Consider the following 14,453-nt stretch of genomic DNA (forward strand, 5'->3'; position numbering starts at 1 on the left):
TGGATGAAGGAGTCTTTGGAAATAATGTAAAGCAGACAGCTCCTCAAATCTCAAAATACCCAACTCCTGCTATGATGAGCAATCGCCAAATGGACAATTCATTCTGATGTTATTTTCAATAAATGCCTGATGTTTCCATTGAGTTGTGACATTAACTGTTTATGGGCATTTTATTTCCAGTTTTTTGAGCATTTTCATGAGTGTGGATTTTTATTTTCTTTTGAATTACGTCCATGATCGGAATTCAAGGAAATGGGACTGCTGGCGTAAAGGGTGTGGCGCTTTCATTACACTTGATGGGTCCCGGCAAATAGCTTTTCAGTGGGGTTGTTTCTGATTCCAGCACCCTGAGTGGTATGTGATGAGTGCGTCAGATATATTACTTTTCCAACAATGAGTGGATTTCATAATTTTACCTTTACTATCCACCCCAAAGCAAATGAGTAAAACAGCATTGTTTTGCTTACAAAGTTGAACATTTCATATATGCTTGTGAAATACATATTCTCCCTTCCTTGTGAGTTACCAAACTTGGATTTTAAAATTGCACTTTAATCAGCGCCTTAAACATGGATGTTGTGTAGAGTTAACTCTTAGTGAGCCAGGTCAGCTCTTTTCATTTTAAGCCTTGCAATATCCTGGCCCCTCTCTTCTGGATGTTTCCTTGTTTATTAATGCAATAGGGCTTAGAGGTGGGCAGGGCTCAGCTGTGGCCAAACTAGTGGAGTCAGCAGTGCTGATGTTGCTCTAAGGCTGCCTTGGCCTCCGGGAGGCTCCCCTATAGCCTGCCTCCGTGGTCTTGCCCTCAACCATAATGAATTAGGAACCTAGATCAACTGGGAGAAGTTGAAGTTTCCCAATTTTAAATTTATAAGTTGTTTTAGACCTAAAAACAGAACTTTCCGTTTCTATTATATTCTAACCAGAAAGGAAAAAAAATTTTTTTTCGACTGTTCTGATTTTCTAGAGAGAAGAAATTAAAAAGAATATCTTCATCATATTTTATCAAGGAGAACAACTCAGGCAGAAGATCAAGAAGATCTGTGATGGGTAAGGGGCTGCTAACGGCTCTTTTCTCAGTGATTGGGGTCAGGATTAGTGAAGAGGTATGCCGGAGAAAGTACAATTGACGGGACTTCTTAGGGGTCCCTTAGGGTTTTAGAATAACATTCCCACATTTGACTGTAGATAGTGTTAAAAATGCAACTGATTTTTAATAATAGTGGGAATAGGAGCAGAGAGGACTTACTTGCATAAGCAAAATGTAAAGGTAACTGAAAGCAGACATGTTAGCCATTTCAGTTTCTTTCTTATCACACCTTTCATCAGTTGCTAAAGAGCAGGCAAATGCATAAAAAGAAAGAAATCCTGCCATTTGCGACATGGATGGATTTAGAGGGTATCATGCTAAGTGAAATAAGCCAGGTGGAGAGAGACAAATGCCATGTGATTTCACTTATTTGTGGAATCTAAAAACAAAACAAAACAAACAAAACAGCAAAAGACTCAGACTGGTGATAGTGGTTACCATGGGGGAGGGTTTGGGTGGGTGAGTAAAATAGGCACAAATTCTCAATCATAATATAAATTAGTCACGGGAATAAAAGTACAGCATAGAGAATATAGTCAACATCTTTCTAGGTTAGTAACTGCACTAGTTGGGGTGAGCATTTAATAATGTATATAAATGTTGAATCACTATGTTGTACACTTGAAACCAATATAATATTATATATCAACTATACTTCAATTTTTTAAAATATCAGAAAAAGAGCAGACAAATGCATGCTAAGTTGTTTCTGTTTTTACAGAATCTCTTATATCTTTTCAAAGCAGAAATTATTCAGTAGAGAAGGGTGTTACCATATTAATAAATTCTTGGGGAAGAAACAACACCTCAAATTGTAGTCTTATTTACCCAGCAGCTCACAGGTTTTATGGGTTGAATGAAGCTCATTCACATGAGCTTTAACTCAAATAGCTAAGTGATGCGTGGGGAACCCTTATGACTGGACTCATTTTCTGACTGCTAAGGAGACAGTTATTCTACGAAAGGGGACCATCTAACCAAAGTGAGCAAATGACGGCTTAGCAGAAGAGGACGTGTGGAATCCTTTTTAGTAACTACCCACACATGTCCTTTGGAATGTGTGAAACACAGGTTTCGAGCCACCGTCTACCCCTGCCCAGAGCCTGCGGCGGAGCGGACACAGATGCTGGCTGATGTCAACGTGAAGCTGGAAGATTTAATCACTGTGAGTGAGGAGTTCAGGCTCAGGACCTGAGTGGGGGCTGCAGATGGGCTCCTCTGCCGCTTCCATATAAGTCCTGTCTCCCAGGGCCCTGGTTCCAAGGCTGGGGAGAATGTTTGCTATGTTCTTCCAGCTATTGCTGCAAAGATTTAAAAATTAGCAAACTGTTCGTTAAGCTAGAGGTGATAATTCTGCATGAGTAATTCTTTGCCTGGGCTTAGAATTGACCACAGACCTAGTCAGCCTTTGAGCGGCTGCCCCAATCTGATAAAAGGAGCCCTTTATTGTCAGCCTGGCCTAGGCCACTCTACGATACAAGTAACTAGCCAATTAAGTTGAATAACCAGTCTGACTGATTCTTTTTCCATTGGATTGCCTGGTTGTTTGAGCCAACCAATTACTTCTGTAAAAACACCAAGTCTTGTTTCACCCTGTGAACACATCCTGAATTCATATCCTCTTGTAAACTCAGTCATCACCCAGGCTGGCACTCAGTGCTTACATGATTAGGGCACTTTCTTCAATAAGCTTGGAAAGTGATCACTAAAAGCAGCCGGGCCTGCGTCAGATTGTATGTTGTAGATCAGCCCTGTCCAGTAGACCTGTGGTGGCAGAAATGGTATATGACCCGGCAGTCCTGTGCCATGGCCGTTCTGAGTCACATGTAACCAATGAGCACTTGAAACATGGCTAGTGCAGCTGAAGAACTGAATTTTAATTTTAATTAAATGTGAGTGTTTGGAGCTGCATGTGGCTGCTCAGCTCTAGATGCTCATGAGTGTCTTTAGGAGTTTAGGGGTGTGCGTATGTTCCAAAACTGTTAGACTAACAGACATTTTGATCTCCCTGGAAGAATCTGTGTTTAATTTCTTTAATCCTCTCTGTTCCCTCTTTGTCAAGGAAACTTATGCTTATGTCTAGTATGACTTGGGCAGCCCCATGTAAAGGTTACTGAAAAGAGTTACTCTGTTTTATAAAGATTAATTCCATTAAATAAATTCTATGTGGGCTAAATTGTCCATTCCTTCCTTCCTTCATTAATTCACTTGTCTTTTATTAGAGAGATTACATATGTAAAGAGTTTTGATAGGTGTGTGTTTCCTATGGCTGCGGTAACAAATGGTCACCAGCAGGGGACGTAAAACGTCAGAAGTTTATTCCCACAGTTCTGGAGGCTGGAAGTCTGAAATCAGAGTGTCGGCAGAGCCCTGCTTCCTCTGAAGGCGCTGGGAAAGCATCCTATCTTGCCTGTTATGCTATGGTGTGGATGTTTGTGTCCCCGCCAAATTCATGTTGAAAACCTCCCAGCCAAGGTGATGGTATTTGGCAGCGGGGCCTTCGGGAGGTGATGAGGACTGGAATGAGATGAGTGCCCTTAGAAAGGAGGCCCCGGAGAGCTCGCTTGCCCTTTGGCCAGGTGAGGATAGAATTTGAAGCCTGCAACCCAGAAGAGGGCTTTCAACTCAGCCACGCTGGCAGCCTGATTCAGACTTCAGCCTCGAGATCTGTGAGAAATCAGTTTCTGTTGTTCATAAGCCCCCAGTCCGTGGCATTTTATTAGAGCAGCTCCTGAGCCTCCAGGGCACACAGGCTATCCGGGTGTCCTCGGTTTGTAGGTACAGCACTGCAGTCTCTGCCTCCCTCACACGGAGTGCACTGCCCCGCGTGCCGACATCACAGGCACTCAGAAGGACTGGTCATGTCGGGCTGGGGCCCACCCTGCTCCATTGGGACCTCGTCTTCCTACTCAGTGACATCTGAAAGACCCTATTTCTAAAGAAGATCATGTTCTCAGCTACCAGGGGTCCAGGACTTCAACACATCTTTGGGAGGGACACAATTCCACACAACAATAGTACTATAAGGAATTTGGAAGAAAAGAAAGATACAATCTTTGCCTAAGGGTTTTAACCTTTAGTAGGGGAGATAAACTGCTCAGGAGAAGGAAAGGCCACAGGGCAGCTGCAGCTAGAGGGGGGAGCCCAGAGCAGAGGAGCAGGCATGGCTGGTGGGCCTCCATCTTTGCCGTGGTTGTTCCTTGTTTTTCTGTGTGGTGTTTTTTGCCCAGGTCATAACTCAAACAGAGTCTCACCGCCAGCGGCTCCTGCAAGAGGCAGCTGCCAACTGGCACTCCTGGGTCATCAAAGTGCAGAAGATGAAGGCCATCTACCACATCCTAAACATGTGCAACATTGACGTCACCCAGCAGTGTGTCATTGCTGAAATCTGGTTCCCGGTGGCAGACGCCGGGCGCATCAAGAGGGCACTGCAGCAAGGCATGGTGAGCGGCCAGTGGGGCAGCCTCATGGCCCCTCCGCCAGGCACTCGGAGGGCAGCACCCCCCTAAGTCGCAGGAACCTCACAAGTGACTTGCTGCTAGGATTGCCTCCTCCACCATTGTATCTTCAGTTCTATCCAGTGCTAGGGCACCTGACAGAAACTCCTTTTCTTCTCAGTGTTTGACAAATATTCATCATTTCTTCATCTTCAGAGAGTATATATTGAGCACTGATGTGTCAGTCACTCTGCTAGTTATGACTGTAGCTACCACAGTCGTGTGACTGTAGGTATCATCCTTGGCCTCACGAAGATCACAGTCCAGCTGGAAAGACAAAGAGCCGGGCACCTGTAGTCAGGGCCAGAGTGAGTAGATTGCTCACTGTATGCCACCAGCTGTGCTTAACTCTTTTGTACCTTACTTAACCTACTGCTCTCATCATTCATCTCTCCAGATGGTCACTGTGCACCGGCACCTGACCTGGGGCTGTCCTGGCAGAACAGAGTCCCATTCTGAGACTTTCTACAAAGGGAGACAGAAAGAAAACATGTCCATAATTGATGTGGTTTAAGGCCGTGATGCATGGTGGGCAGGAGGGAAAGCAGGGGGATAGTGAAGGATGAGGGGACAGGGGCTTCTTCTGATCACCTGACCACTCCATTGGTGTAAAAGGGAACCTCAGACCTAAGTAATACAGGATGGTCAGACACAGGACACCTGACCCTGGACAGCCATTTATCGGTCACATCTGCTCATGGCCCTGGGCAGGCAGATACCACGTGCCACACAGGCACAGGGAGGCTGCCCATAGGATTTGCACTTGGGGGCAGAATGAGTCAGCAGGGCTTTGGGAGGCAGGCTTTGTAGTGACAAGAGGGTGGGGAGGCCGTAGGTTCCCAGGGGAGGATGGGATCAGCTTGTTTGAGTAGTTTTCTGGCAGGAGGTGAAACCTATTAGGTGGAAGACTGGGCTGAGAGCAGCTAGTCTGGCTGAGAGGAGGCCTAGCTGGGTGGGGAGCCTTCCCTGCTAAGTGGGGGGCACATCTGGTGAGAGTAGGCAGCTAAACAAGAAATGAAAGTTGGGGGAGGATCAGGGCCATTTGGAAGAGAGGGATGAGACTAGGAAAGTAGATGGACTCTTGAGGGAGTTAAGTGTTGAGAAAGGAGAAGTGGAGGGCCTAGGATGGGGCATAACCCAAGCCTGGGCAGGAGCAGAAGGAACTGCCAGAGAATCAGGAGGAGCTCTTCTCCCTGGACACCTCTTCCTGCGAGATAAATGAAACGAGTATTAACTGTTACAGATCAGATTGTGAGCCTCAGAGAGAGTTTGCAGACAGGGCTGGGTCCCAAGTTCACCCAGGGAGTGGTGGCAGGTGGTGGACTGAGACCCATGTGCTGATACCCAGCCCAGATCTTTCTTATATCTTGGTCATGTGTTCTTTCTGCAGGAATTAAGTGGCTCCTCCATGGTCCCCATCATGACCTCAGTGCAATCTAAAACAGATCCTCCCACCTTTAACAGGACAAATAAATTCACAGCTGGTTTCCAGAATATTGTAGATGCGTATGGTGTAGGCAGTTACCGGGAGATAAACCCAGGTAAAGGATCTAATGCATTGTACAGCTGGGCAGCTTGAAAATTAAATTGGGTAGAATTTACCCCAGAGGTGGCCTAGGAGGTGATTTATTTAAAACTGTGACATTATGGAAATCTTATTTGGTTTCCTAATGCTCTGCAATGTCTTCTGTATGTGGGTCCTGTGAGTAACTCCTGGATGTGTGTGGTGTATGTGAATGGTGGAGAAACAGGCCAAAGGTGGTGGGGAAAAGAGCCCAGAAAGCACTTAGAACACTGGCTTTAAATCTCATTAAACTTTGTAATCTTGGTCAAGCCACTTAGCCCCCAAACTTAGCTTATCTGTAAAGTGGGGAACAATGACGGCTTACCCATCGATGAGCTGAAATCTGCAGGAGCTAAGCAAGTGTCTGGGGGTGGGCACAGTGAGAGAAGTGAGAACTGGAAAGACCCCAGGGACCGGGTTGTGGATCACAGAGCGCGGTGAGCACATCTCTGATGTGGAGCCTGGAGGGTGCTGAGAGGACTCAGGCTGCTGAGGGTCTCGCCCCTGCAGCTCCCTATACCATCATCACCTTCCCCTTCCTGTTTGCCGTGATGTTTGGAGACTGTGGTCATGGAATTGTGATGCTACTGGCCGCGCTTTGGATGGTCCTGGATGAGAGACGCTTGCTCTCCCAGAAGACAGACAATGAGGTAGGTGTCCGTCAAAGGTCTCCCCTCATTTCCTCGAGATTGAGAAGTAGAATATCAAAAATGTGTATGTCTTCACCATAGACATAAGATATTTTTGTGAAAAGCAATGGAAAGACAATGTAAAAAAGGGCCAAAATTCGACATAAAAACTGGCAGAAGGATGGTGCAGTTCATTTCAGCATTTTTGTATTTTGTTCATTGCTCGGCAAAGTATCAATCTTTTACTTTTTTTCCTTATATTATTTTTTTCTTTGATTATTAAAGTATTGTGTGTTTATTGTAAAATGTGGGAAAATGCAACAATCTAACTACCTACAGAAAAATTACACTTAATGTTTTTGTGTATGTCCATTTTTTCTGTAGTTACATATAAATATATAGTTTTTAAAAATTGGGATTAAGTAGTGAATATTAATTCATACCCTCTTTTTTTTTCCACTTAAAATATCACAAGTATTTTTCCACGGCAGAATCCTTCTCCCATGATCGGCTCATGATCAGCATTCTTATGGAACACTGAGAAATTGTGACTATCCTGTTTTCCTTTACACTCCAAGTTTCTACCCCTTCTGTGAAGTCCCTTTGTTTGAAACAATCTGTACTGTTTCAAAGTTAATCTATTAGTGTCACTTTATGTCCTTTGCAATACATTTTATAAGTTGGAAACAGGCCTTTAGCTATGTTCTGAATTTTAAGAATTTCTGTAAGCTTTTATTACAAATTAACTAGACCTTGTTCCATGATGTCATAGTGAGTTAATCATAAGCAGAGTTATATGTTAGTGGGAAACTCAGTCTAAGACCAGTACAGTTTTCCAGGACAAGCATTTTAACAGAGATCGTTCTTTTATGATAAATATTCGAAGTCTCTGGCAGCTCTGAGAGTGATTGTTACCTATCATCCAGTATTATGGAAAGCACTTTACTCTTCTTTGTGAATGTTCTTGGACAGAGACTCCATTTTTTAATGACAGAACCCAAAAGAAGTGTAGATTTGAGTTGCTGTAGAATTTAGCAGCCCTATGAGGCCAGCCCTCTCAGTGCTTGTCTTGCCACGACTGTTCCCATGGGGCGGGAGACGTCCTACAGTAAACCTTCCCCAGGGGTCTGGCTCAGACCCTGCTGACAATCGTCCTCTCTGTCTTCTGAGGCCAGATCTGGAACACCTTCTTCCATGGTCGCTACCTGATCCTCCTTATGGGCACCTTCTCCATCTACACGGGCTTGATTTACAACGACTGCTTCTCCAAGTCTTTCAACATCTTCGGCTCTTCTTGGAGTGTCCAGCCCATGTTCAGGAATGGCACGTGGAAGTAAGTTTGCACACAGAGCTGGGTCACTCAGTGGCCATCCAGGTCGCCTGGGTGGTAGTTTCCATGGCCAGGGGAGGCTCTATTCACTTTATGTACTGATTATAAGACCTTGTACCATTCCTCAGTACCTGTGCTGATAACTGTAGCACACGGAAATAGTTTCTAACACTTTGGCTCAATTAGCTAGTTATCATGAAGTGCCTGCCATGTGCAGGTGCTCTTGGGACCCGTGGTGGAGCCGGCTGGGCTGAGCATCGTGGGGCAGCCACAGCAGCAGGGCTCCCCGGAGAAGAGGAGGAAGGTGTTGCTCTAAGAAAGGCTGATGTGGTGTTGAGCCATATAAATGGGTAGTGTCCAGTGTTGAAGGTCAGGCTCTCGAGAAGGGCAAGTTCAGAGCGGCTTGATTCAACTGGAGGCAAAGGAGGAGGTGGTCAGGGCTGCAGTGCTCAGTGGGTGTTACTGCCCGTGGGCGATGGGGTGAGGATGGCGGCAGGGAGGGTGGTGTGGGTAGGCTGGGGCCGTGAGGAGGGCTGTCGGCTGCAGAGAAGGCACCTGGCAGCTCTCTACATCCCACCGACCACACTCCTCCATGGTGATGGTATCCAGTCAGTTAGTCATCAGAATGGCAACATGCGCCCCAGGAATAGAGACTTTCGTGGGGAGGGAGAAAGATTTTAAGAGTTTGAGAGGTGGGGCAGCCTGCTGATTCGGAGGAGAACAGGGGGCAGAGGAGGAGGGGGATGAAGAGGAAACAAGATAGAAACGGCGGTTGCCCCGGGACCTCGGGGGCTCTCGGGCTGCTGCATCACCCCTGAGTTAGCCACGCAGCGGCGGGCCTGAAGGCACAGGCGACCGTCTCCGATGTCTCTCTGACCACCTTCCTCGAGGCACCTTCAGATTTCTCTCTCATTCTGGAACTTCCAGTTGGAAGTGTGAGCAGAGAGGACTGGAAGCAGGTGGAGGCCGAGATGTGTAAACGTTTTTGCAACTTCTCCTCCCATCTTGTCTCTCTCAAGCATGGGAGGACTCTAAAATTTCTACTTCAGGCCCTCACCAGAATCCGCACTAAACACCCTGAGTGGGGGGAAAGAATAAATGTTCAATCTCATCCCAAAATGTTCCCATTAGAAAAGATTCAATCCAGCGTTCCTTCCGGCTTGGAGTTTCCCCAGGGGCATTCAAGGGCCTGACGCTGATGGAAGGCACAGGGCAATGATGGTGTGAGGGTGGTACCACAGAGCGCCAGTGCACCCCATCTCTGCTGGATCCCAGGTCCTTGAGGTAGAGGACAGGAACGTGAATAAGTAAGCAAGTAAAAATGAAGAATAACACGTTTTCCAGAATTACAGATGACTATGTTTATAGGGCTTTCCATTTTTGTTTTTTCTTTGAAGAGATTGCTTGAAGAGATGCCTGTAAGAAAAAAACTTTCAGAATTAAAGGCAAATTACTTAGATTTCAGACTTACACTCTTGAACATAGTGATGGACTTTGAAACATGTTAAATCAGCATAATTTTACCGACCTATCAACATGAAATTTCATTTACCCTGGTGTTTGATTAGAAAGGTCCCAATCAACTGGCTTGTCCCTCTGCAGAAGTGGGCCCGATTGTTGCTCTTTTGTGCATATGCAAATTACCTCTGCCTCGATTTAAGGCTCTTGGAGGCCAATCCCGGTCTGAGAGTGGCTCAGCCACAAGCCCAAGATCGATGGCCAAAGCAGAACCTCCTTAGGAGGAAGGCAGAAGACAGATGCGGCCCTCCATCAGTGCAGCAAAGGACACAGCCAGCTAATGGTGGTCACCAGCCACGAGCTAGGCCTTGGGCCTGCTTTCCTTGACCACTGACTGGGGACACTGTTACAGTGTCCTTCCTCCGTAGACTCCCGGATACACACCTGACCTCCCCCAGCCTGGGTGTACTGCCTCAGTGAGGGAGATGGTGCACCGATGGCAATCGCGGGCATGTCAGTCAGTGTTAAAAACAGCCTAGAGGATTTGGCCTCTGAGGGAATGGGGGTAGTTTGGTCATTTTTGTGGCTTGGACAATGTTCATATTTGATGTGTCCATATTTTGATAATCAGATATGACTGTGAAACGGTCACAGGTGGCCTTGTCTAATGCAGGTGATCTGTAAAATTGTTTATGTTCAGCAGCAGGCTCTGGCTTAGCTGTGGGTGCCTGGTCAGTTTCCTCTCATCAGGGGAGGCTATTCCCTTTGTTTGACACACAAACACGTCTCTGCTAATTAACTCCAGCCATTTGCACCAAGCCATGACGTTAGGACGGGGTCTAAGTCTGGGATGGCCCGTCTAGGTCAGGTGTCTCACTGCACCCTGAGGGCCTGGCCAGCATGGTCAGGTTTCCTGACCTCCCTCCACCCCTTTCCCTCACCCACGCGCAGATGCGGGAGTGGGGAGTGTATCTCCAGGCAGTCTATCAAAGTTGCCTGCCCTCTTCCTTATTTCAAATACTCATTCTTGGGCCCCTCCATAGATGTGTTAGTTACCTTGTTAAACAAATTTTTAAAAGCCCTCAAGTTCTTATCCCCTTGGGGCTTGCAGAGACAGTAAGAAATTCCTACCCACTGACATTCATGCTTCTGCATAAAAGGGACAGACTTAGAGGCAGTGGACCGTGACTTTTGAGAGCTGAGTTTCAGAGAGACAGGGCCCGTGTGTGAAAGCCAGTTCATCCCTGCAGAACAGCTCATGTGCGCCCCGTTTCCCTTTACTATACCCCATTAGGCTGAGAGCCCTTTGGAAACCCAGGCTGGGAACCCCTCGGGGGCCAGATGGTACTTTCCAGAGCGTTGGCACTAGGCTGATGCTTGGTACGTGATAGGTATTCAGTACTCCTTCGTGGAGGAATTGATTGATGAGCCAGGTCGGTGAGGTGCACCAGCGGGTAGACTTGACCGGCCTGCATGTCCCAGACTGACGGCGCTCTAGGGTCATTTCCTACTTCTGGTTGACCGTGGGTCTTGTTTTCATGTTTCCCTCTCCCTCTGTAGTATGCACATCATAGAAGAAAATCCGTATTTACAGCTGGACCCAGCCATTCCAGGAGTGTACTCTGGAAATCCATACCCATTTGGGATTGATCCGGTAATAATGTCTTCTTGGGTTAAATATTTATTAAGTAAAATGTCTTGCTGAAGAGATCTCTGGGTAGAGGGGAAGTCAGTGCCAGAATCTGTCAAATCAACACACTTAGGCTGAGATAGAATAACATGTACTGGGGGTTTCTGTGACACACTGCACTGGCCACAAGTAAAATGTCCTGCCTGCACCTTTTACCCAGCCTCTGGGGCATTTTCCATACAGTTCTAACATCTGCCTCTTTTTTCATCAGTTTATACCCCTGGTGGTTAATGAGTGCTTCTTTAAAAGTCCTTGGTTATCTGAAAAGTATGCGCATCAGATAAGCTATTTTGCATCCTAATCAAGTTCCCTACTTTTCTTGTGGTAACATCTCCCTTTTCCTGCAAGAGTATGGATTTTATTTTATTTAATGCTTTGTTTTACTACTTAGAATTAATACAAGTTTTTTTTTTAAAAAGGTGTGTTAACCTTTATTTTTTTTGTTATATCTATCTCAACTTGATTTGAGCCAAGTAAAATAAAAGTGCTTCCTTGCACAGCCTGTAGATGTAAAGGGACTTGGGGAAGACTCACTGACGTGCCTTTTTGTGTAAAGCCATGCACAAAGGAGTGCTCAGTGCATATCGCCACAAGGTGGCGACCTTGTGCTCCAAATGAGCATGAGTGGTCCAGACCCGAGCTTGGCGAGCCGTAAATGTTTCTTCCAAGCGTTCTTTGTGGGAGAGAACTTGAGACCTCAGTTGTAGTTGGTGACAGTTGAGAGGAAACAGTACTGGCCCAAAAATTGTACTCTCCTATCTTGTGGGTCATCTGCTCTTCAGTTTCCCAGGGTATCCCAACTGTCTGCATGCCTCCCCTCCCTTATAAAAACAGAAAGCATCCCCCAGGATTTGTTTATACTTGCCACCCAGGGATACTTACATTCTAGGTTTTATCAAAAAAAAAAAAAAAGGAAAGTCCTTGAAAGCTGGTTTGTAAGCTACAGAGTGCTGAAAATAAATGCAAGTTTAATTTAGTGGTCTGGACGGCTTTATCTTTGGTCCAAGGAAGTTCATGATTAGTAAGCCGGCGGGAGGTGGAGTACAGAAGGGGGTGAGTTAGAGTCTGGCTGACCTCCCCTTGTTTTGAATCTCATCACTTCTGTTGTCCTGTCTCTTCTCTTCACAGCCTACATCTAAGTCATCAGCAAGCACTGTGTGCCCCATTCTCCTCATGGGCAAAGAGTAGTGTATTCACAGTTGAGAACTGGGTGGTCCAGAGTTTATGCTCTACAAGCAATTTTGTCATTGCCCACCAGTTAGAAAAGAAAGCAAAATGTGACGAAGAAGGTGGAATGTTGAAAATAACTAGTTGTTTTCCTAGAAACATTTAGATTTTTGAAATTTCCTTGTCTTTTAATTATAAAATAATATATCAGATTAAAAACCCATCTAATGCAGAATATAATAAAAAAGAAAAAAAGAGCTGTCTTTGCTGCCTCTGCTGTTGTGGCACTCCTGTTTCCCAGAGATAACGCCTCTAACAGAACATTTCTGTGCCTGCATCTCACTTATATGCATGAATGAAGGGCTTGATCTTTATATAATGTAGATAATCTATAGCTAGATTTATTGACTATGTGCAGCATCTGTTTGTGAGTCATATCACAAAATATTTGGCTATCAGAGCTGAGAGGTCTTTCCAAAGTGTTTTTTAAAAATATTTTACAATAAATGAATACAACACAATGGTTAAAGCTCACACTTTGGGATCAGATGGCCTGTGTTTAAATCTTGGCTTTTCTGTTTCCCTGCTATGTGATTTTGAGCAAGTTAACATCTCTGTGACTCTGTTTTCTCATCATAAAATGGATATAATAACCCTGACCCATACAGTTGCTCAGCAGATTAAATGATTTTATGTGTAAAACACCCAGACCAGAAGTAAACAGAGTAAATGCTCTATTTCCTATTATATTATTTCTACCTATGTGTATAAGGAATTTAATCTAAGAGAAATTCCTTTGTCTTTACAAAGATAAATTCCTTTGTCTTTACAGGGCAATACTTACACTTATTTCATAGGGATTTTGTTAGAATTAAATGAGATAAATACACTGAAAGAGCTTAGTATGTGCCTAGTACTTAACCATGAATGGTTTTAATTGACCAGATTTGGCTGTGTCTATAGTATGCTGCCAACCCTGCCCTCACCACGTTATGTGATCCCGTAGAGACTGGCCAACTGAAAAACAGGGTGGAGGTTCAGTTTGGTGCAGCTTAGATGCCAAGGCAGGTGGGGAGGGGAGGGGAGAGGAGGCCCATCAGTGTCTGGGCACCTGTTGCTGGGGTCCCTTTCCCCACCTTCCTGGCAGCCTTCTTAGTGAACGTGCAGCTGGCAGCCACTCAGGGCACTGGAGAGAAAGAATCAGTGGGATGTGGTTCCTGCCCATGTGTGTGCGTGGGGCAGGGGGCAAGGTGACTATGCAGAGAGGCTGGCCCAGGTGGATGCTGACCCCTTACCAGAAGCAGAGGAGTTGGAGGAGGAAGTCATGGGGGGAAGATGAGGAGACCGTTGCAGTTTTGTGGCCTGTGAAATGCAGTATAACAAATCCTCAAGACATGGCGCAGACAGTGTGAGGTGTGCCTTAAGTTCAGGAGGGGTCAGAGGTAGGAGCAAGGACTTGATGCATTTGCACAGGGGTGGGGGTGGAGACCACAGAAATGTTGGGGATTTCTGTGGGAAGAAGAATGTTGGTGCCCAGGGTCATTAACTGGTGTGAGACCCTGACCAGCCCTCTAGCCACGCTGGGCGCTTGCTCAATGGGTCAGTCTAGTTCGGGTAGGGCAGAGACACCTGTCCCTCACTTTGCAAGCCTGGCAGCTCTGTTGAGACAGGCACCATGCAGAAGGCAGGACTATGTCTTAGTAGTCATAGAAGACCCTGTCTTACCCATGGACCTAATACATATTGGTTACAGGAACAGCTTCTTGAAAAGGGCCTGGAAAAATGCTTTGTGAGGTGAAATGCTATAGAAATTTAAGGCAAAAGGGATATTATTATTAAGAAAGGATTGGTTAAATTCATGGGCCATAGACCATTAATAAGGGAACTGAGGCAAGTTTGAGGTCTCTCCACAATGTTTCAGAACGTCTTTTCACTTAGAACAGGGGGAAAATCATGTAGGATTTTTTTTTTTGCAGTCACCTGGTGTTTTACTAATGGCACTAATGGTTCTGCTGTGTTTATCATTAG

At 45.6% G+C, this 14,453-nt stretch overlaps 1 protein-coding gene across 5 annotated transcripts in view; it reads left to right on the forward strand.

Annotated features, from left to right (window-relative positions):
• The window catches only part of ATP6V0A4 (ATPase H+ transporting V0 subunit a4), a 70,524-nt gene that overhangs the window by 32,217 nt on the left and 23,854 nt on the right, over window positions 1–14,453 (forward strand). For all 5 annotated transcript variants that reach the window (XM_017681061.3, XM_036994571.2, XM_017681060.3 and 2 more), the window contains exons 8-14: window positions 968–1,050; window positions 2,162–2,255; window positions 4,321–4,533; window positions 5,978–6,128; window positions 6,662–6,801; window positions 7,956–8,113; window positions 11,129–11,222. In XM_017681061.3, the coding sequence (XP_017536550.1) occupies window positions 968–1,050; window positions 2,162–2,255; window positions 4,321–4,533; window positions 5,978–6,128; window positions 6,662–6,801; window positions 7,956–8,113; window positions 11,129–11,222 (933 nt within the window). The remainder of the gene's footprint in view (window positions 1–967; window positions 1,051–2,161; window positions 2,256–4,320; window positions 4,534–5,977; window positions 6,129–6,661; window positions 6,802–7,955; window positions 8,114–11,128; window positions 11,223–14,453) is intronic.

This window comes from Manis javanica, chromosome 6 (genome assembly GCF_040802235.1).
Source record: "Manis javanica isolate MJ-LG chromosome 6, MJ_LKY, whole genome shotgun sequence".
NCBI lineage: Eukaryota > Metazoa > Chordata > Mammalia > Pholidota > Manidae > Manis > Manis javanica.